The 21,926-nt window shown below is 37.3% G+C and overlaps 1 protein-coding gene across 6 annotated transcripts in view; it reads right to left on the bottom strand.

Annotated features, from left to right (window-relative positions):
• Positions 1-2,297: 2,297 nt before the first annotated feature.
• LOC146002422 (phosphatidylinositol-3,5-bisphosphate 3-phosphatase MTMR3) overlaps positions 2,298-21,926 on the bottom strand; it is a 57,387-nt gene continuing 37,758 nt past the window's right edge. For 2 of the 6 annotated variants that reach the window (XM_083140246.1, XM_083140245.1), the window contains exons 12-15: positions 20,832-21,834; positions 14,068-14,175; positions 8,541-8,728; positions 2,298-3,673 (exon numbers count right to left, since the gene is read on the bottom strand). In XM_083140246.1, the coding sequence (XP_082996372.1) occupies positions 3,370-3,673; positions 8,541-8,728; positions 14,068-14,175; positions 20,832-21,834 (1,603 nt within the window). In that variant the 3' untranslated portion in view covers positions 2,298-3,369. Of the gene's footprint in view, positions 3,674-8,467; positions 8,729-14,067; positions 14,176-20,831; positions 21,835-21,926 lie in introns of all 6 variants that reach the window. The other 4 variants (XM_083140247.1, XR_014443704.1, XR_014443705.1 and 1 more) reach the window with 4 other exon arrangements.

Raw genomic sequence — 21,926 nt, forward strand, 5'->3', positions numbered from 1 at the left:
AAATTTTCGTAAAGAAAAAAAATAATAATAAAGAAAAAATCGCATTTTGGCTTATTATGCAACTAGTATGGCACCCAAGAACATGAAACATGTTAAGTTCTCTTGAGAAATGTCCATTCTTTGAAAAGAATACTAACGTTCGCGCCCTCTCCCCAAAAAAGGGGGGAAGAAGGGGCAAATGCCAGATTTTTATGGTTTTTTCCAATGAAATTTGGGGGTCGCGCCTCCCAAACCCCCTTTCTCGGTTCGGCGTTCTGAATTGTACACGGCTGCATGCGGTGATGTTTTAGCTGAAAATCAAAAGTTATTCGAAGTAGATTGCTCCCATAGTACCAGAGTTATAACAATTTTCCTACAAAAATGCAAATAACTTATCTTTCGTAAAAAAAAAAATAATTAAAAAATCACATTTTGGTTTATTATTCAACTTGTATGGCACCCAAGAACATGAAACATGTTTCATTCTCTTTGGGAACGTCCATTCTTTGAAGAGAATACTAAGGTTTGCGCATTCTCCCCAAAATAGTGGGAGAAGAGGGAGCAAACTCCAGATTTTTTTCATTGAAATTCGGGGGTCGTGCCCCCAAGCCCCTCTTCCTCGGTTCGGCGTTCTGAATTGTACACGGTTGCATGCTCTGATGTTCTAGCTGCAAAACAAAAGTTATCCGAAGCAGATTGCTCCCATAGTGCCCGAGTTATAACAATTTTCCTCCAAAAATGCAAATTACCTATTTTTCGTAAAACAAATAATCACATTTTGGGTTATTATTCAACTTGTATGGCACTCAAAAACATGAAACATGTTTCATTCTCTTCAGAAATATCCATTCTTTGAAAAGAATACTAGAGTTCGCAGCTTCTCTCCAAAATAGTGAGAGAAGAGGGGGCAAACTCCAGATTTTTATGGTTTTTTTCATTGAAATTCGGGGGTCGCGCCTCCCAAACCACCTTCCTCGGTTCGGCGTTCTGAATTGTACACAGTTGCATGCCCTGATGTTCTAGCTGCAAAACAAAACTTATCCGAAGTAGATTGCTCCCATAGTGCCAGAGTTATAACAATTTTTCTCCAAAAATGCAAATGACCTAATTTTCGTAAAAAAAAAAAAAAAAAATCACATTTTGGCTTATTATTCAACTAGTATGGCACCCAAGAACATGAAACATGTTAAGTTCTCTTGGAAATGTCCATTTCTAGAAAATAATACTAAAGTTCGCGCCCTCTCCCCAAAATAAGGGGGAAGAAGGGGCAAACTGCAGATTTTTATGTTTTTTCCATTGAAATTCGGGGGTTGTGCCCCCAAACCCCCTCTTCCTCGGTCCGGCGTTCTGAATTGTACACGGTTGCATGCTATGATGTTTTAGCTGCAAAAAAAACTTATCCGAAGTAGATTGCTCCCATAGTGCCCGAGTTATAACAATTTTCCTCCAAAAATGCAAATTACCTATTTTTCGTAAAAAAAAAATAATCACATTTTGGCTTATTATTCAACTTGTATGGCACCCAAAAACATGAAACATGTTTCATTCTCTTCAGAAATATCCATTCTTTGAAAAGAATACTAGAGTTCGCAACTTCTCTACAAAATAGTGAGAGAAGAGGGGGCAAACTCCAGATTTTTATGGTTTTTTCCATTGAAATTCGGGGGTCGCGCCTCCCAAACCACCTTCCTCGGTTCGGCGTTCTGAATTGTACACGGCTGCATGCGCTGATGTTTTAGCTGAAAATCAAAAGTTATCCGAAGTAAATTGCTCCCATAGTGCCAGAGTTATAACAATTTTCCTCCAAAGAGTGTTCGAATTTAAAATTCCCGCCGAGAAGCCCGAGCAAGAAAAATTTCTCTGTCTCCCTCTCTCTCCCCCTGCCATCACTGGTTTCTGGCGCCGTGGTTGTATTGCGCATAAAAGTGACCTAAAAGTTGAGGCTGAAACTTACGAACGAGATTTCCTGTTCCCGTGCAGAGTTCCATAACAATATCTTTAAATAAATAAATAAAATAAAAAATAAAAAAATGTAAAAAGTCAATGAAGACGAAATTCCCTGACATTTCCCTGACTTTTTTTGACACCTCAAATTCCCTGACTTTTCCCGGTTTTCCAGGTCTGTCGCCACCCTGTCTATTCCTCTAGTCACTGCGCATGCACCTATTGTTGGAAGGAAGAGTCCATTTACTGGGATGTAGTTTAGGTATCAAACTAACATGTGGTATAAGTGAGAAGGACCAATTCAGTTTCTTGGCAGCAAAAAATTAATAAAAGGACTGAAGTGCAAGGGGTAAGGAAAAAAAATAATTACAAACTTTCTATTTTCTTGCAATTTACTGTCACAGAAAGGATAATTTTCTACCATGTACAGAACTGATTTCAGCAATCACTAAATTAATCACTTTTACATGACTATTATGTCCTCTTAATGTACAAGCTTCTTCTGACATACGTTATATACATCAGTCTACTACCGTTCAGACAAGAGTCGTTTCAACTCTTGACAATGCAAGTCAACCATTCCCTTGCTTTCTGCCGCTGTTGTGCCACACTAAAGCCAAGGTCACATTGTAAGTTTTTTTTCCAAGCGTTCTCTACAGGCAGTGTTGGAAGCCTGCCTAGCTGTGCAAGTACTGTGATTTGCAAGCAGCGATAAAAAATGTGTGTATTTCTTGTCAACATGTAATGATTGAAGAAAGATGCCACTCAACACCAAAATTTCTTTTCCAAAAAAAGAAAATCATGTCAAATCAGTAAACACTGTAAATAAGAAAATATTGTGTGGCTTGGCACCTATGAATATGGAATAAGTCATGTACAACTGCATTTTCATTGGTGAAAATTATATAATTTAATAAAGAAATAGTAAACGTCACCATACCACAAAAGTGTTTCTCTTTAAGTTTTGGTCTCAAATTCCAAATGTAAAAAGTAAATAGGTTTATGACTAACAAAAGGGTAATTTGTTAAGAAACTGGACAAGAACAAAAATAAAAGGGGATAAAAAAAACTGTAGGAATGGTGACTGGATTACATGCATTAATTATGGACTGACCAACGAACAAAACTGTACAATGACTTACGTTTGGATTCATCCAATATATATTTATATATACTTATATACATACACACATGTGGTGGTTTGATCATAATTATATGATCAAAAGAAAACCTGTTATGACTTGCTGACAGTGAATGGTGCATGTTGAGGCTGGGAATAGGTGTTTCACTAAAGCACAATCACATGGGCTTTAAATGTCCAAATGCTTAGTGAGTAAGTTCCCACTTGTATACCTCATTTTTATCAATGGGAATCAAAACCTTTGGTGTCATGAAGATAAGTCATGTTTTCAATAACCTATTACTTCTTTTTATTTTTAAAATTTTTCATGTTGATGCAGCTGTGACTACAGGCTTTGGCATTTTGCCATCCGAACATAATTGCTTGCAGTTATCCGTTAGATTTGGACCTGAAGTAACATTTGACGAATTTAACATTGATCCGTTGACCATGATGCCATTTGTCCCGTTTGCCAATTCCTCTGCGCAGATGACTTGCCGTAAATGGTGGTTGGCGGAGTGAAGATGCTGGAAGCAGTTACTGCACACTCGGACTGGATCGTACAATTGCTCACTTGGTAAAGGCACGGTGTTTTCCGAACAATCAGCACAGAATACCTTCCCACAACTCCTGCAAGAAGTAACAGGGAAAGGAATAAGTGACACTCAGTTTTTGCAGGTTACAATTTCTAAATAGCAATGACGAAAATTGACTAAAACCGATGTGATGAGAAAACACCCTGGATTGTGCAATTATGCGTAAAATGTTTTCTCCAAGACATAAATTATGCATAAAAACATAAAAAATAGAATCAAACTTAAAAATTAAAAACAACATTGTTATTATTATGCATAGCAGTTGGCAATGGTAGAAAACAAAAAAAAATCTTAAAAAAATTTCCTTCTGAATATGTATATGCTCTGATATTGGAATTTTACAAACATTCACATCACAATTAGTCTATGCAAGTGTATAATACACATGAAAAAGGAATTTGAAGCTGGTACTAAAACTTTGAAATCCAATTTTTTGATAATAGTTATGTTATAAATACAAGTACTAGTGCAAGACATATATATATCAGGTTTCTCAAATTTTAAAAATATGTCAAAGAACAGTTCTACTTTAAAAAAAAAAAACTGTTAGTGAGGGTGTGAGGTGGCTGTATAAACAATCTTCAGAAAAAAAATATTTTGTGCTGAAATATGTAAGAAAACTAGTTTAAAATGTAATATAAATAAAGTAGTTTTTCAATTACTAATTTACGAAAGAAAATTTGTTTTTTACATCTGCGTAAAAAATTGTTTTCTACGCGAAGTAAATTACTAGTAAATTTACGTTGTACACATGTTTATGAAATTAACAGGGAGCCATTGAGATTAAGAACAAGAACCCTGTATCAATGTCAATATTTTTAAAGTTGTTGATTCGTTCTTGTTACGTAAGGAGATTGATTTAAAATGTCGTCGTGTGTTAAAAAGTTGCAAATGAGTTTGTATTGGATTCTTTGAGGTGAAATAATACTTCAACAAGTTAAACTGTGCTCTTTTTAATTCTTGCAGTGTAAGTTATATAACATGGAAACCCAGTTGAGAGCTGAAGAGTTGAAATTTAACTTTATAATTGTGTAAAAGTCATCCTTCCCATACAGTATGGACTATATATTTAGTGTAAATTATGGTTGCAGCCTTGGACTCTGAACTCTTGCTCTGAGGTATAGGGCTGGCAATGCAGTATACCACATAAATTTCCCATCACCATGGCAACTGGACCAATCCGATCGGTTCATGTGATCTTCCCTGCCTTCTGACGCAAAAGGCACAAATAGAATTCCAAGTTGGTTCTTTCATCATGCAGGCTTTACATATATAAATATTCCCCATACAACGAGGAAAATTGTTGCATAAATGCCACTAACATGGCCTAGATCATGTTATAGGATTATACAACTTCAAGTGCTAATGACACAATGTATAATACCTAATGTTAGAGCCAAGTAACTCAAAGTAGCATCTTTCTGTTAAAATTATAGACCCATCTACTTATGTGACACATATGCAAAGTTCCTTGTAAATCTTAAAAAGTGTGAAAAATAGTTCATGTTAAGTAAAGGTTTTCAAGAATACAGAATTGCACGAGACAAGTTGGTTTTGAAAGAAGGATAGTTTTAATTTTATTTCACCATATACAGTGTTTTCTTAATCTCCTCTTTTTCCTACGTAAAATAAATAATAACTGTAATAAATATACATCAGAACCTTTACGAATATAGCTTCATGGAATTTTGTTACCAACTCATTTTCTTAACGTCAAGAAAATTCACACACTTTCCAGTTCCAATAATTCTCGCTTCACAAAAATCCCAATCAGTCGATACCCTTGGTAAACATTTCACAACTGCTTTTTTTTTAAAAAAAAAAAGTTGCTAGAATTATCTGTTTGTCACTGGATTAAGTTAACTATGTAACTTACTGCCAAAGGTCTGGATTACTATGACACAGCTGAAACTAAGTAATACCAGACTCACTCCATCCGATACATCAATATATTATACATCTTTTGCAGAAATCACACTTATATAGAAAGAATATATTGATTGATCACCATATTATTAGCTGTGACCTGTAATCACTGTGCAAGTGCTGAATGTGTAAGTCATGGCGAAAGCTTACAGTTCGCACATCTTTTGAGGGTACAGATATCTTGGTGCTACAACAGTCACATAAAGTTAACTAAACCCCATGAAGCAATTGCACGTTGAACGCCAAGTGGGTTTTCAATGGATAATACATTGTCAATCCATAAGTCCCATACCAGAGTCACCTACATTGAATCGAACCTGTGATCACTTGCACCAAAGGAAAGAATTGTTAGGTTAAGTTGGAGCTCAATACAGTTACAAACAAAACACAATCTTTTGTCATATTTACTTTATAAAATTTATGTAGACAAACTGACAATTTGGGATTTGTCAAGGATTCACATCTTAACATGAATGAGCCTACCTACAATAACCACTGGATAGTGTTGGTCTGTACAGGATTTACAAGCAATCTGAAAATAAGTTCCACAATATCCATATCGCTGGAGGCAATGTACATAAGGAGAAAACATATGCAAGTACCATTTTAAACCCTAACATCGCACCATCACCTTCATGGTGGCCTGCCAAAGTTCAAATTTCATTTTAAAATAATATACACTGCTCTCCATAAATTAAGCAACAAATGGTGATCATCCAATAGAATCAAACACAAGGCCGGAGGGTGTACATATTTTATTTGTAACGAAATAAACAAGTGTCCCACGCCTTACAGAACAGAAGAGACACAAAACAAGGTACACTCGTGGGCAAAAGAAATGAAATGTACGCATGAAGCATCACAGGTGGTAAACGTTGGAGACGGAAAGTGACCGTTGTCTGACACTAATAAGGGATATGATCACCGCACGCAGCAATGCACGCCTCACAACGCCGCCGCATGCTGCCAATAAGGTTATCCACCAACTCATTGGGTATGAGGGTCCATTGTTGGGAGAGAGACAGTTGAAGGTCTTGGAGTGTTTGTGGAGGGGGCACAAGGCCAGCGAGACGTCTCCCCAGAGCATCCCACATGTGTTCAATGGGGTTAAGGTCCGGGGAACGGGATGGCCACACCATGCGTTGAATATGGTGTTCGTCCAAGAACCGATCGACTAGTCCTGCCCTATGGGGACGGGCATTATCGTCCTGCAGAATGAAGCCCGGACCTCGTTCTCGTGCGAAGGGTTCCACATAACGTGCAAGGACCTCATCCCTATAGCGCTGACCTGTCATGGTGCCACGTGAGAGGATATGGAGGTCAGTACGTCCACCAATAGAAATACCACCCCATACAAGCACACCTCCACCACCATATCTGTCCCTTTCAACAATATTGGAGGGATGGTAACGAGTTCCTGCCTCTCTCCAGAAATCCGTGCGAGGGCACGATGATCGCACTTTATGACTCACCTGTTTTCCCTAACGCATTCGTTGCTTTCTTTCAGCGTGCCCACCACTCTTCCTCTCTTTTCTCCAACTGTTTTCTCTTTTACCTCACATTTTCTTGTTGTTGCTTAATTTCTGGAGGGCAGTGTAATATTTTCTTACTTTCATCATATTCCATTTCGTAAAGCAGAAATGTTTTCTTTTCGATTATACACTTATAGCTGAGTCTGTAGTGAAGAAAACAAGGTGTGATTCGTAACTTTACCATTTGAAATTTGAGAGAAAATAAATTTTATTTAAAACCTTGCGAGGTTTTAAAAAAGCCTCAGCATCTGAAGGTTAATGTATATATTACACAAGTACTAATATGAGAGTATTTACAAAAATCATACCCAATGTATTGTAAACAAAGCACCATAGTAGAGAGGTGAACTAATTAAAAAAAAAAGCTGTTGATTATGTAATGATACTTAGTCAACTCATGTTAATGTAAGCTCCATGCACCTGTAAAGTAACATCAGAAAAAGAGAAATTGAGTGGGAGGGCGGTGAGAGGGGGAGAGAGAAGTTTTTGCTGGATACAAGAATTACTTACCTATTCACCTTCAGTAATTCAGGCTAACTCAACTGATTAACACAAATATAATTCTAGATTACACTATTTCCATTATTTTTTGCTAATTACCTGTATGAAAAAATGTTTCTACTACAACCAAACATAAATATACAGCATGTCCACCATGAGACTCCAACATTTTAAGTTTATTTCTTTTCATTTCAGGTCATACTGTTGTGATTCCAATAGAAGCAGAAGCAGAAACTCAAAAAGGTTACGTCGTAATGTTGTAGTACATGCTAGAACCACAGTGGCGCCATAACAATTGTTTCTAAAATGTTGATTCCAAGCGAGCGTACACAGGTTGTGCGATGGAATTTGATTTAGTAGCTAAAACATGCATGCATGTTTAATTTTTCTTTATTTTTAACATTGCACCCCTTAAATTTCATTCTGCACCGCTGGAAGAAGTTATAGAAAATGTGCAGAGATAGTTCGAAAGACATTCTTCGTGCCACCAAAGGCACCCATGTGCACCGAACTGAATTTTGTAGAGTTACATTACCATTTTCATGTAGAGTAATGATGGCATACAAAATTTTCTTGTCCACTATATTCGTTTAAAATGTTGTAGTCTCACAGTGGATACCCTGTACTCTTACAATCACCCCCTTCTTTTTTAGGACCACAGTGGCAAACAATGACAGTAAGAAAGGTAGTACAACAATGAAGCAGACAATTGTAGCAACAAGAATAAGAACCTGTTTAGAATACAAACCTAAAAGTTAGTGAGGAAAATATGAAAATGCCATGATGAAAAGCATGCCAGAGCCATGACATAGAACTTGTTAACGGAACTAGAGGGCTAAAAAAAAGGAGAAAAATAAAAGCATTTTAACCTGGATGGATACTTTACATGCAGTGTGATAGGAATTGAAAAGATAGAGTCTCTTGGTTCTTCGTCCACTCTACCTGCAATGATGCCTGCGTCGGCCAAGCCAGAACTCTGAATCGCAACCCATGCAGTGAGTGGTTGCATGGTCTGGAACCCAAAGGGTGGGATGCGCTTCACGTTCCTCTACTGCTTCCCATGATGCATCAGACAACGATTCCCCTGCCGATGGCTGTTCCCCACTGCAAGCAGACTCAGGCAGGGACCCCTATGGAATATAATGGGTAATATATTATGTAGGATGGCCCCCGAAAAAGGTTACCAAAATATTGGATATCTAATATTTTTGGTTACCTTTTTTGGGCCACCTTGAGGAAAGGAAAGGCTGCCTGCTGGATTGAATAATGAATAGGGCAATCACTGTATATTCTCATATTATGCATGAACACCATGTGCCATGAAAAGTGCCAATTGAAAAATGCATGTACAAATGGTTTATGCATACATTATATGTGTGTGTGCATAAGCGTAAAGTTATTTTGATGATCCTGCATGTGATAAGAGTACAAATATGACCAAAAACTGGATATTTACAGATACAAGCTTCAAGGTGTATATTTTAAACAACACAACGTAACTTTTACTACATTTTATTTGTGTTCCTGGTACACACATTTATTGGGCAGTCACACCACTTTTAACTGACAGGGCATTCTATGTCAAATCATGGAGTGAACTGCAATATGACATTACTGGGTCAAATATCATGAAAATTTTATACTTTCTCCGTTGCCTTGTCAATAAAACATTATCATATCCATAGCTCCATGAATATGTACTTGTTTAATTTCAAGTGAATTCCAATTACAGTCATGCCTAAGGTAACGAAAGCCTCACACAACAAAAGCTCCAGACTGGAAAATGTCCAGCACAAGGAACCTGGTCCTGACTACAAAGCACACGAATATCCTCACACATTATTAAGCCCTTAGTAGGTGGACCTCATTATACAGAGGCTGATCCGTCTCCATCTAAACAACATGCAGACAGCACCACCTAGCAAACCAGTTTGCAACAGAGCACCCAAACTGCATGAACACGATGAGCAGTGTGTAAGCTGTTGTCAAGCAGGGTGAAGGTGTTGTAGCTGGCAGAATGCCGCCGAAAACAAATCACTATTGGGAAGGGTCCCTTATGGTGCTTTTCCATGCCAAACTTAGCATTTCCCGCATAGTAGTAAAGTGTCGGAACAATGGACTTGTGTTAGGACGGGCCACTGTTATTGATATAATTGAACGAAATGCACAGCAGCAGCCTCCACAGTCAACATCACCAACGACACCCCATCCAAAAAGGGCGCCTGTGAAACTAACAAGACGGGTGCTAAAGAAGATCCGGGATATGGCAGCCTGTGAGAATCCACCACCACAGCATGTTATGGCCAAACGGGTCAAAGTAGGCCAAGCAACTGTTAATCGTGCACTCCATCAGCCATTGAGGCTGAAAACTGTCCGCAAGGTCACCGTACATGCTTTAAGACCACAGCATATTGCGGAGTGCAAGAGCAAGTGCATAAGGCTGTACGAGCGCCACCTAGTCGGTGACCGCTGAAAATTTGTTGAGACAATGGACGAATTATGGATTTACCTAAGTGACTGTGGCAAAGTTCGGGCCATAACCTACAGCGGTGTTGATGCAAAAGACCGGTGTCACTTTGTGCGTCAATGCAAAGAAAGTTTCTCCAAAGGTTTCATGATTGCGAATGGATTTTACTACCGAGGGAAGCTGACTATTCGTCGGGCCGAAAAAAATGTCTAAATCAATGCTGCGTATTACCAAGAACATGGTCCTATCACCAGTGTACACAAAAGAAATACTGGTCTTGTATGGAGCAGACACCAATCATGTGAAACTGCACCAGGATAAAGCTTCAAGCCACATGGCCAAAACATCACTGGCCTTCTACCGACCCATGGCAGCTGAAATTGGTATCCACACTATTCTGTTCGAGGACATTCCAGTGAAGAATCCAGATGCTAGTCCAATGGATTTTTGTGCCTTTCGACTTCTCAAACGGTGCCTTTCAACACGTAGGTGTCGCACTGTGCATGGCCTATGGAAAGTCTGCAGCAGGTCTGGTACAATTTATCCCTGGTACAGCTGCAACGAAGTCTGCTGCAGTGGAAACTGTGATTTCATGCAATAGTACACACAGGTGGCCATCACAACAAGCATGATCGATGGTGGCAGGCTTGAATCTCTTAGGTAAGCAACACTTTCACTTTGTTCAGATGGAGACGGATCAGCCTCTGTATTATGGTAAAATGCATCCCACATAACGAACGATTCACATTAATGAAAACCACTATGGAACGAATTGCATTGGTTATGTAAGGCATCACTGTACTTTACTATACAGGGCACTTCACAAGTCTCACTTCAAAGCTGCTGTGTCGAGAGGAGTGATGTAACACTAATCATGAGCATGTCAAAGTGCATAGTAAGCAAAGTTTTCGTCAGCTACTTGATGATCAAATAGCTTTCGTTCACTTTGCTGAGACATGAATTTGAATCACACTGTCATTTGGCAGAAATCGTGGCATCACCTGAGAGATAGTATTATGTTGTCAAGAGTGCGATTTCTGAACAAATGTCTAACTATTTTTCACTTGTTACGAATAGTATTTTAATAATAGAACTGGTTGAAAACATATGCACGTGGCTACCAATGATTAATTAATGAACAAAATATCAGTCTACTTGTTGAGCGAAAACTTTGCTTGGTAAGCATCCTTTGGATCTTAATGTGCCCCTATGATATACATTCCAAGGTACAAAGGCTAATTTTAAATATCCTGCTTTCGAAAGTAAACATATAAAACAAAGTAGTTTCATTTGCTGCACCAAAATTCATTAGTGTCATGGTCACACACATCAGTTCTCTATAACATCCATTGTTAGCATACTATCAAAGTCATGACAGTGATTTGAGAATTCACCAGCACTCATCCATGACAACTGTAAAGGTGGGCTAGGGTGGGCCACAGCCCTCCGCAGGAAAGCAATGAATGCATAGTGGGGTTAATGCATAATTTCAATCCCGGGCACCACTGTTATATTTCAGCCAATGAAAACCCAGGTGGATTTCCATGTGAAGGAATTCTTGTGCCAATTTTACATTGAATTGCTATAATATTATTTCATATTAATTTAATGGTAAAGTTTATATCAATATCTTATCAGTAAAAAAATCATTTGGCATCTCTCATATTACGTATGATTTAATTTACTGTTAATAATATATTGTATCAAATTAGCCTAATGTACATTAAATAAATATGCTAGTTAAAATTCATTTGCAATAGACATGCATTTCTGGTTGCTAACAAATACTTCCTTTTACTGTAGCCTACTTTAGTATAACGAAGAGAGCACAAGAGATTAAATTAATCACAACACACATAAGTGCTTTACATACCAATGTACTAATCCCACATACGCACAAACAGAAAATTAAATGTACCCATAACATTTACAACAAAAAAATCCAGAACATCACAAATCACACGTCAACACACACACAACATTCTTCTACAGGTATTGGACAAAATAATGGAAACACCTGTGGAAAACAACCTTCTCTTGTTTGTTGCAGGTAGTATGGACTGTGCACTGACAGAGTGAGGCAGTGTGGTAGTGGATGTTGTGCAGGTGTCGTGAGTGACCAGTATGTCCGACTTGACGGAGTTTGAAAGAGGTCGAATTGTTTGTGCCTGACTCGCTGGAGCATCTGTGAGCAAAACAGCAACATTATGCAGTGTAACACGAGGCACGGTCTCAAAAGTCACGAAAGCATACACAGTGCACAGTAAAACAGGGTCTGCTAAGCACAATAGTGTTCGAAAGACGAAGCTGCAGGGGACACCTGGGCCTTGAAGTGTATTGTGATGTCACAGAAGAAAACAACAACCGCCAAAGTTACTACAGAACTTAATCAGCACTCAAACAACCCAGTGTCATGCACAACAGTGAGGTGGGAACTGCATAAAATGGGTATGATGTTCCAACTTCCACAGGTGTTTCCATTATTTTGTCCGATATCTGTATGAGGAAACTACTGATTATGGATGTGAAGTAGGGGTTTCATAAAAGCATGCATTGCTTCAATATGAACTGTGGTGTCATGTTTATTGCAGCACTACTCAAGAGTGCCAATCTGTTAAATGTTAAGGTGATAATAATGATCCTAAAATTTAATATAAATATGAGAATAGCACTTTTGAGGAATAGGACTGAGACGATACCACAATATTATTATCAATTGCAACCAATATTGAAATAGATTCTTGAAGATTTTAACTATATCATGGCAACTTACCAGAATTCTGATTTCAAATATTTATAATTTCACGACAACCATTTAATCACAAAATCCATTATGTATATAAAGCTTTTGTGAAAAGTGCTGCATGGTATTCATGATAGTATCTTAAGACACGCTGACTTTGGAAAAGGATTGGCTGGTATCGGCGATTAAATTCCAACCAATATTAGTGACATCAGCCAGTATTGGTATCAGCTCATCCCTACATAGGAGCGATATTTAGGGACTTGCTCACAGAGTATTGCTGAATCGCATATCCTGCTCAAATTAAATACTGCTAGAATCCTGTACCAGACTTGTAATTTGATACTGCTGCACAGATAGATTTGGGGCGCTTCTGCACAGTAATTTTATCACATTTTGACTGTTAAATCGTTAGTTTCTAAACTTTGTAACATCCTGATCACTATGATGCAATTTATTGTTTCATCTTGCAATTTTGAGCTAATTCATCTCTTATTCTGTTAAACGTTAATTGCACACACAAGTAATTTAAGAGGGAAGATCTATTGTCTAATCTATTTAAGGTTTAGTTTTCAAATTGCATCATAATCACTGACTGATGACACCTCACTTATTACTCAATAGTCCAAGTAGATTGGCAAACCTGCAGATAGATCAACCTAATAACGTGAACTACAAAACAATCAATGCAACAGATGTCATCAAGAAAAGAGTTCAAATACTGGCTCCAACATTAATTGAAGTCTATTGAATACAGAATCAGTGGTGTATTTACAATACATTATGGGGGCTTAAATATTTATTTTAAGTTGTGGACAATTATGATTGGTCCTTAGAATGAACACTGCACAAGTTAATTACTGTTGTGGCCTGGAATAGTTATAATATAATGATAGTGCTTAATGTAAAAAAAAAAATAATAAATAAACAAACATTTCGGAGGAGCAGATTTGGAGAACATTTCTAGTATCCACAAGCACTGCAGCCCCTCATTAAATATGCTATTGGATATTATATTTACAGAAATGAAATCAGGGGAGCTGTTTACAATTACAAAAAAGGGAGGAATAACATCTTTTCGCTCTTCTACATTCTGATATGGACCTATTAATAAAAATACAAAAATAAAAATTTTACTCTCAGTCTGCTGCAGCTATAACCATACTAGGAGAATAAACACCTTGCAGTTTTCCATAAAATAAAGAGAATAAATTACAGCATATTCCACACACAAACAAAAGTTGAAAATATGTACTCACAGCATCATCTTGACGCTCTCCATTTGCGTGGTTACAATGATGACACACTTGATCCAGTAACGCTAAACGTGTTGTTCTCAGTTCACACTCAAGTGCTTCTATTTTTGCCTAAAAGATAAGTGATTATTAATTGTTGCTTTGGAAACAAATTGTACTACTAAAACCAACCAAGTTTAACTAAAAATGTAAAAAAAAGACTATATCTCCTTTATTTCAATAACAGTGGAACCTTGATTTTAAGTTATTCAGGGAATCAAGCTGAAGAAACTTAAAACGGGGGAAAATGTAAAATCGAGGAAAATTTTGTAACGTTTTGTTATGTTTGGACAATCAAAATTGAATGTATAAAGTGTAAAAATGTAAAATCTGGGAATGTAAAATCGGGGTTCTACTGTACTTTGTTTAGTATGTTTCAATGTAGATTACTTCCCCAAATTTTCTTTTGGAAGTATGATAGACTATTTGACGATCCTACTGATCTCAACAATAAACTAGTAACACTAAATCACTTTTAAAATAGTATTTCCAGGCCTCTTTTCTGTTTCTACTCGATAAAATGGGAGATGAGTAGACATCAGATACGAGACTTTTTTTTGTACATTAAAATCTAATATTCATCATAAAATACAAATTAATGAATACACAATGTGAGAACTGACTATGTAACAATTACAGTCCATGTCGGAGAATATACTATGTTATTCTTATTTGCATTAAAATTAGATTAGGAACACACAAGATTTGATGTTTTCAATTAATTTGACAATAGTTAATTTTTCACATTTCTTTGGGCAATCCATTTGACATAGTTAGGTTTATCGTGACAACTAGCATAATGAATTTGGGATCAAATTCACGAGAGAACTACAAAATGTCTGTTCTGACTGGATTAATGTCTGAAATCTTCAGCTTCACAGCACAAGTCAATGTGTGTTTCCATAGACTGTTAAACCCTGAAGTGTGACATATAGACAAGTTCATTAAGCAATACACTGACCAAAATGCTTCCAAGTAAAATAATATATTTATAATGCATTAATTTTATTTCTTGTGGTGTGGTTTTAAAAAAAGCACAGAAAAGTAGGTTTCTGATATACAGGAGGTTACACTGCTATTGAATCACATTTGGTGATTTACTTGCTTTGGCTCCTAAATGTCACACATTAGTGGCCAATAACACCTGAATATTATTCATTAGTGTCCAAATTGCACCCAAATCTTATGCATTAGGTACCAAATGTAATCTGAATAAAAATGAATTATATTCCACATGACACCTAAATATTATACAGTAGTTTCCAAATTGCACTTGAATATTATTCACTGTTTCACCAACGGGAACATTAATATTGTGCATTAGTAACCTAATAGTACCTAAATACATATTATGCATTAGTTGCCAAATAACATTAGTTGCCAAATAATATTAGACATAATTTGACAAATGGAACCTGAATATTATACATGTTAAGTGTGAAATATCGTTATGCTTTTTCATACTATGGGAATAAGAGATGCGGTAATAGGCCTATTCCAAATGCAGACAGGCAGGGGGTGTCAGGGTGATGTCACAGGTATCCATGAAACTGAAATATATTATTCTAGATACAAAATTATGAGACACATATTTTTTTGTTTCGCAATAAAAAAATTTTTGGCCGTCTTAGGCTGCTTCAAAGTTTGGGGCCAAATTTTCACAAGTTTTGGTGCCAAAAAATGTAAACGGCTGTTTCTCAGGAACCATTAAAGATATTTGGATTCTGTTTTTTTTATCTGAAAGTTTATTGAAAGCCTTTTCAAATGCATATACAACGAACTTTATATGCAGCTTTTGGGGTGTGCTATGAATGAAATTTTAAAAAATTAGCCCCCTTTTGGACCCCCCAAAATCTCGAAAAAGCCACCCTAAAAAATTTTCAAAATTTCAGGGCAATTAACAGCAATACCTCAAGTTGAACATATATAAATTTCACAGGGTGTATATGCCTGGTTGTAGTTTTACACAATATTTTAATAAGCACATTGACAAGCTGAAAACTTAAACGTAAGACATTTTTTATGCAAGCTATGCGATGTGAACTCCCAGTACCGGCATTGCATATGTTAGTTCTGTTCATGAAAGCTTTTTCTACACAGGCAGTTTAAGTATTAGAGATGGCATGCAGTCTTCCAGATTGTCCAAGGGGGTGTGGTGGAGAAAGAACTTGCAGAATATTCTGCAAAGGTATCACGTACTGATGTTAGTGTTGCCTAATTCTATCAGGAAAATTATAGCCCTTTGCAGGTCCATGTGGCAGCATGAAATTTACATGCACTTCCTGCATCTCGAAGTACACTTTAGTTGCTTCTTCAACCCACCAGCAGTCATCATACATAACAGCCAAAAACGTTCTCACTTTGATGTGAATTTTACAATACTGCATAACATGTGAGCTGTTTCCAATAGTAACATTCACTTCTTGTTTCTCATTCTGGGCAGTTCTTGCAATGGAAACTACAATATCATTTCCAGTTCCCTCTGCATGCCACACATGACTTTTATGAATCATTCGCACTGCCTGCACATGTTCCCACTCTTTGTCTTTCATATCACGGAATGTTTGAATCTCTGCAGATGGAATGTAAATCAGTGTAACACCTGATGTACATGTCTGAACAACAGTCTGAAATTCTTCTGCAGTCTGAATGCACTTAATATGCTTTGCTGATAAATTGTGCTGTGTAGCAAGGTGCTTAACTGTGTAACGACCCTGCGTGAACATATGTTCAAGTTGTCTGAACTTCCAACTCTTGCTTTGATATACACATTTTTTATGCCTGTTCTCAAACCAGGTCACTTTATTCTTTTCTCAGAAAACACTGCTTTTCCACTTGTAAACATCTTCCTAATGACTCAAAACTCAAGCTCAGAAGGAATTAACAGCAATTTGTCTCAAACGAAAAGAAACAAATGAACATGTGAACATGAAAAACAAATGACTTCTAGTATGTTCTATAAATAAGAAATGTTGAATATGATCAGCAATATCATGATATATACCAATTACATGAATTATTTGGTTATGGACTCTTATGATTTGTATAATGTTTACCAATAATAGCCTGATGAAATAAGGTTTGTCTCCTTCAATATTACGATTGTGTTTAAGTTTTCAGCTTGTCAATGTGCTTATTAAAATATTGTGTAAAACTACAACCAGGCATATACACCCCGTGAAATTTATATATGTTCAACTTGAGGTATTGCTGTTAATTGCCCTGAAATTTTGAAATTTTTTTAGGGTGGCTTTTTCGAGATTTTGGGGGGTCCAAAAGGGGGCTAATTTTTTAAAATTTCATTCATAGCACACCCCAAAAGCTGCATATAAAGTTCGTTGTATATGCATTTGAAAAGGCTTTTAATAAACTTTCAGATAAAAAAAACAGAATCCAAATATCTTTAATAGTTCCTGAGAAACAGCCGTTTACATTTTTTGGCACCAAAACTTGTGAAAATTTGGCCCCAAACTTTGAAGCAGCCTAAGACGGCCAAAATTTTTTTTATTGCGAAACAAAAAAATATGTCTCTCATAATTTTGTATCTAGGATAATATATTTCAGTTTCATGGATATCTGTGACATCACCCTGACAGATTTTCTCAAATCTGCCTGAATTGAAATGGATTTGCCCAATAGATAATTCAGGTACTCAAGTTTTCCGCAAAGCTGTTTTAGGCTATTAATCTATTAATTATTAATTCAAGAAGAAGATGGTAGTGGCTACCTGAGTTATGCTTTTGTTTAGGATTTTGTTGAAATATGGAGGTTTTCATTATGGAAGCTGTATGTTAAGCTGTTTGACAGTAAATCTACTATTACAGATTAATTAGTGGTCTATGTGTGTTTCAAGTAAAGGTATGTGTATAACATGTACATATTAGCCTGTGAGCATACACGACACATGTGTTGTCAAATGGTATGTGGATATTATGCATTATCGCACAGGTGAAGTTCCATGTTTCTATGCTGCAGTTTTAACTGGTTTTCAAAATAATTTTGAAGAATCTTTGCCTCATTAACAAAGGTTACAGCATCGGACAGATATGGTAGTACTCCCTGATGGCAGTAGTACTGGTGCGAAGGGATAGAGTGGAGCATGAATGCATTCTTATGGGGCGAGTTGAATGAATGGAGGGAAAGATGAGCGAAGACTTTTGGCCAAAGGTTTGTGACACTCCAGATAGAGGAGAAATTAGAACTACTGCCATCTGGCAACAAATATAACAGTGACGCACACACTGCCATTTCAATCTTAGACACTTTAACCTTTGTTAATGAAGGCAATCAATAATCCATAAAATATACATTAGTTGCTATATGCCACCCAAATATGTATAGCTAGTTGACCAAACAGAACCTGAATATTAGGCATAAGGTTCCAGATGATACCTGAATATTATGCATTACAGTTGAGACTGCTTTATACATAACTCAGTTCCGCATAATTTTGTTTTATACATAAATTACTGAAGGTCTCAGCAAAATATAATTTAAAAACGTGTTAATTAAACTTTATTTGTACGTAATACATTTATACGTAATCTGGGGTTATACGTACTAATTTTCACAAAATACAGTTGATTTGTACGTAACTAAGCTACAAAAGTATACATTTCCTCTGGTTACAAAAATGAAAGGTGAACTTCAAATACGAAACATGATACAAGGGCATGGAGGTGTCTGTCTCGAGTTGCAATGACCAGTGTGCTGTGGCAGTGTCACAGAGAAGGCAAGGAGACGTGGCACGCAGCATGAAATCAGAGGAGAAAGATTTCCCTCTGTTCTTCAGAACATGAGATGCATTTTCTTTTGTACGTAATCGCGATATGAAACTACACACATTAAAAAAATGCCGATAGCAGTCGATAGCTGACGTTTGCAGTGTTCCATAATAAAAACAGAACAGTGGTTCCTTCAGTGAGTGTTTTCAGTTGCTACTGGTCTGCTATGGAAAACAGAAAGAGGAAAAGTTACATATTTGACCAGAATGTAAAATTTATATGGGAAGTGGATGCTAACCACATAAAACTTAAGAATCTAACTTTTAGATTCGTTAATTTACAACTTTATGACAACTTTACGTATATCTTGTTCCTCAAAATAGATACAATTACAATATTTAAATAATGATATGGCATGGTACCTAAATTGGATTTGTAAGTAATTCTCAGTTACATGAATGATTTTCTCTTCACCTTGACATAACCATAACCAAGGTTCAACTGTAATTCCTTAATGGCACTCTAAAATATTATGCATTAGTTGCCAAATGGCACTTAAATTGAAGTGTAGTTTTGAACCCTGATAAAAAACACAATGGCAAGTCAGAAAAACCACCAATAAAAAATTCAGGATCATACTTACACCTTCTTTTGCATTCATATTAAGTTTAGTTTTACCATGTTCTATTAGTTGTTACACCTTTTTGAATGTTCACACAACCACTGCAGATAATTTGGAAGAGTAAAAAACTTACAAGTGATTGTCCTTTAAGTTTCTCTTTAGTTCCATATTTCAGACCTATTTCGGGAGGTTTGTGATAAACATAAAAGATGAACAAAGTTAAACGAAAGATGGATATAAAGGAAGGCAGGGATTGTGCACAATTCTCCCTTTTTTCCCCATCTTTGTTTAAACTGTGGAATCAAGGTTTTTCCAGTTTAATACGTTCAGCCATTCAGGTCCAGGCCCAAGACCATGTTAAACATCAGAACTTTATCTGGATCTTACGTTTGGCCATAACTCTCGTTCACGCTTAACATGTTTTCCAAGTTGTGCCGATGTCTTAACATTTGCCAGAAGACTGTTAAGTAGCCAGGCGACACCTCCCTACACTTTTCCTAAGTCTCATGTTTAAGGGGGAGGGGCACAATTTGTGTGATGAGCAGGAAGGGGAAAAAGACACTTCTTCCATCATCCATCAAGTGAGAATCTGTGGAGCCTTCTGTCTACAACAGCCTGGGATGCCAGACAGCTTGCAAGGTAAGGGTTTCCAATCTGCTTCACAGAAATGACCCAACACAATGCAAAGGACGGGTACATTTGGCCCTCCCCTGTAAGCAACAAAAATAGAATTCCAAATCAAGAGTCTGGTTGCATGGTTATGGCTGGTGGGACATGTTATCTTAAAGGAAATCTTGAACTCAAGAGCAGCGTTCTTCCGAACAAGCAGTTGTTAAAAATGCTTTGCGACTGAACTCTAACGTATAACTGAAATGTAATAGTACACAAGCTCAGGGCAATTGGCAGGGATCGCCAGAAAAAAAACAGCATACAAATGAGAAAAAATGTACTATCATGAAACGTATAGCTAATTGTGATTTCACTGTTTTCTTTTGCAACAGCAAGAAAAGCAGATTTTGTAGCATTTCTTGAAATTCAAATCTCTTGTATTTACGCAACTTTATGCCCCTTTTCGATTGTTGTTTTAAGTCCATTATATGCACAGAAAGGCTAATCGGGACTGGACCTACAGTTTAAAGTGGGATCCCCTTTTTGTTCAATGTGTTTGGATAATGTCTGTCAGGACAGGAAAAGCTGAAATTTTCCAAATGAAGTTATCTGAAGTATTTTCGATTGCAGACAGTGTAAGCAATATAATCTGATGGAAAAATACTGGGAGTATTAACAGCGAGCTGGTTAACAACAGTAAATTTACCTCACGCAGGGCCAACTCTACATAACACACCATTGCAGAGAAGAAATACGCACAGCAAAAGACTTACCTTATAATCAATATGGATTTGTCGTAACCTATTCTGCGTCTCATCTTTAATCGGCGCTAGTCCGTCCAGGTCCATCTTCAGAGCAAGAATTGCAGCCGCGGAGCCCCGTACCATTCCTACCATTCCATTGACACAGTTACTTATGCAGTCAGGGAGTCGGTCCAGCATTTTCTCATCACTCGGTGTAGCAGGGTATCCTGAACTTGGGGTACGTGAATACAGGGGTGTCGAATAGCGAGACGTCTTACCACTAGAACTACTTGCCCGTGAAGGGTACAATGGCGGGGGCGAACCCTCCCTCATGCTAACACTTGAAATATCAACACCATTATTTGCCAGGAACTTACGATTAGTGGCACAAACCTGACAGTTGGCACATACCTGACAATGTCCAGTTCCCATATCTACACCTTGTGATGACACAACACCATTCACCATCCCCGGTACGGCACAATTTTGCATCGAGGGTATCTTTGGGGTGTCAACGGATCCGTTTAGATTATCACCTGCTTCCCCCGAATGCACAGCAGTTCTTTTCTCCCTACTGGTAACTTGCGGTAAAACACTATCACTGCATGTCCTGTCCGAACCATGACCACTAACACTGTCATTTCCATTAGCACTTCCGGGCGATGCAGTCTCCGCAACTAGGGTATCGGTTGAACTTTCAACGGAATTTGGGCCTAACTTTGGTAAAGGGCTTGCACACACAGTCTCAGACTTAGATTCAGAATTTGGCTCAGTGTCCTCATTGTCAGATTCCTCCCGTGAAGGTTCCTCCACACTATTTTCAGTATGTTGAATATCATGGGGTGTATTACTTAATTTTTCTATATCACTTCCTTCTACTTCACTATCTTCAATATAACCATTAAGATACACTTCGGCATCACCATTCGTCACTTCCAATTTCACTGACTGAGTTACACTATCAGCAACGTTTCCACAACCAGGAAGATCACTGCTGCCATCTTCAGTCTCATTTTCTAGACTATCATATTTGCTGCAAGGCAAGACACACCAACATTACTTACATAAACTACTTAGTAGGCCCAGATTTTGAGTAATATAACAGTGAGCACTAAATTAACATTT

Source organism: Lepisma saccharinum, chromosome 18 (genome assembly GCF_977018435.1).
Source record: "Lepisma saccharinum chromosome 18, izLepSacc3.1, whole genome shotgun sequence".
Lineage (NCBI taxonomy): Eukaryota > Metazoa > Arthropoda > Insecta > Zygentoma > Lepismatidae > Lepisma > Lepisma saccharinum.